Source organism: Branchiostoma floridae, chromosome 4, assembly GCF_000003815.2.
Source record: "Branchiostoma floridae strain S238N-H82 chromosome 4, Bfl_VNyyK, whole genome shotgun sequence".
Taxonomy (NCBI): Eukaryota; Metazoa; Chordata; class Leptocardii; order Amphioxiformes; family Branchiostomatidae; genus Branchiostoma; species Branchiostoma floridae.
In genome coordinates this window covers 17,372,290-17,374,763 of record NC_049982.1, presented here as the reverse complement: position 1 = coordinate 17,374,763, position 2,474 = coordinate 17,372,290, and the positions used below count along the sequence as shown (strand labels likewise).

At 39.0% G+C, this 2,474-nt stretch overlaps 1 protein-coding gene across 1 annotated transcript in view; it reads right to left on the bottom strand.

Moving 5' to 3' along the window:
* The window catches only part of LOC118414292 (kinesin-like protein KIF11), a gene marked incomplete at its 5' end in the record, with an annotated part of 22,270 nt that overhangs the window by 16,960 nt on the left and 2,836 nt on the right, over positions 1–2,474 (bottom strand). Inside the window, 5 exon segments of the mRNA XM_035818234.1 lie at positions 203–367; positions 614–836; positions 1,108–1,203; positions 2,019–2,102; positions 2,250–2,349. Coding sequence (XP_035674127.1) covers positions 203–367; positions 614–836; positions 1,108–1,203; positions 2,019–2,102; positions 2,250–2,349 — 668 coding nt within the window.

Sequence of the window (2,474 nt, the reverse complement as noted above, 5' to 3'; positions counted from 1 at the left end):
AAATACAGTACAGGAAATTGAGTTGATTGCATCTTAACGCATGCATTATTCACCAGTACCACCTTGGCACCTACAGGCAGCTAATCTAAGACATGTGAAATGTAAAATGATAAACAAATTGGAAAAATATTGTATAGAAAATGTACAAGTGATAGAAAGAAGTCTTGGTAGCATTATCAAATAATAAGAGTGAAGATGATACTTACATCAAGTTCACAATCAGAATCCTCAGGAAGAGGTTCATTTTCTCCAATCTCCATCAGCTTGGCTGTCTCCTCAAGGCGAAACTTCTGAAGAAGCTCATCGTGTGGATCAGTTTGGGACAGAACCTTGGGATATGTCCACTCCTTCCTTTGTGGAGTGGTGCCTAAAGGTTTAGAAAACAAAAATATTGTGGCAGACTAAGAGCCTTTTTCTATGTACTACATTTAAAAACTTGTTAGAAACATTTACCTCAATGTACTCAGGTTTAACTGGTATAAACCAGCCCTGTTAATTAATTAAAGTTATTGCTCTACACTGTCACAGGTATTTTTGATAATGTGTTGGTCCATTTTGCTTAACTTTTTCTAGCACTTCTGTAGTTAAAAAAGTTTGAGCTGTAGATTCTCACCTGTAGGCATGTCCACCTTGATGTCCTTGGATAAAAAGTCAGTCACTTCTTCACCACGCTGTTGCAGCTCCTTTCTCGTCTGATTGGATGATGCCACAATCACATCAGAGTGGCCCATGATCACCCCCTTCATGGTCTCCACATGGGCTGTGGTCTGTGTCAGTTGAGTGCTGATTGTGGTTAAAAGAGCCTCCTTGCTGGACTGCTGCTTCTCAATGATTTCCTGTCAGAGGATACAAAGGTTACATGTACCATGACAATAAGGTATTACAAGAACAATGCTTCAGATTATATTCCTACAATAAGAACATATGCCTTCCTGGTCAGTGTTTCAAACAAGTTTGCAAAAAAATGTATATCTCAGTAACCTTAAAAATTTGGCTGGTAATTGGACAAATGCAAATGCAGGTCAACTGAAATGTAGTTACCAAGTTATCAGTATTCTCCTGACCTAAGTAACCTATGTTTGAGAATATCTCTTAAGTATAGCATACCTCAACAACTTGTCCATGCCTCTCCTGTGTTTTCTCCACCACCTGGATCTGTGCATCTACTCTATTTAGAAGGAATCTGTTGTGTTCTTCCACCGACTGTGTACAAAAGATATTTCAGCATGTTTAAGAAAGTCAGCACAGTATTACATGAAATGCCTAAGACATCAAACTTTACAATGCAGAAATTCGTGTACAATCATGAATGTTAAAGTCACCACAGCAGGGCTCTAGCCAGCTCGAATTTTTTTCCGTCAGCCAATTCACATTCGCGAAAACTGCGAAAATTAAGTTAGAAAGACGGAACTGAGACCTTGAAAAATGGGTTTTCAATGAGATTATCGAATGCGAAAGGGCGCAGACACATACTGTCAACAATCATAACAATAGCAAGACAAACAGTGCGTGGCTTTTACAGCCGTGGACAGCGTCCCCAAGCCACCTGTAGCTTCCATCAAGAATTTTTGTCCGTCAAGGTTGACGGATTGGTTTAAAAAAATTTCTGTCACATGCAGCAAATTTTCGTAAATTGACGGAAAAATGGACGCTGGCTAGAGCCCTGCAGCACAGTATTACATGACATTTTTAAGACATCTTTGCAATGCAGAAATGCATTGGTCAAGGTGTTGTTTTCTTAGTTTCAAGAGAAAATGTTCTAATTTCAAAGGGCAGGACAAACTTGTCATAGCCCAAGTTTTCCAATGCTACCTTATTTGTGCATGTTTACCAGAATGTTCCAAATGTACAAATAAACATGATTATTTGTACAAGATTGAAGCTATGCTACTGGACCCTAGAATAGATCTATTTGAATACACAAGAGTTCACTCAAATTCAAAAACGAAACATAGCCAGACCTGTACAGAGCTAAGGATTGAAATATTACGCTACATGAACTTCCTGTAATGACAAACCTTTTGTCGTTCCTGTACAAACACAGTCATCTGGTCCTGGACAGCAATCAGCTTCTCCTCACACCGGGCCCCCAGCTGCACATCCTGAGGGGACACAAGTACAACACTTACAACAAAATACACTTCATGTCTTTCTTGATCTGTCTACAAATCTTGTAGACTTTCCAAATGCTCATCACATCAAATTTGTAGAAAATCAATACATCAGAGTAGTAGGAGCTATTTATTCACCTGCTCAAAATTGGTTGTTTGTTCTTGAAGGAAGTTTGTGGCTTCACTAGTAATGCCCGACATGTGCTGCTGCAGTCGCTCAGCTGTCTGGTTGGTAGAACTGTCATACAAAAGTGCATTAAAAACATTTTATCGTGATATGACATCAGAAAATTGTTTTACAAATGTTTAAGTTTTATTTACAGCCTCCTTGGCCCTGTACATTCTTGTTTCCAGTCACAAAGA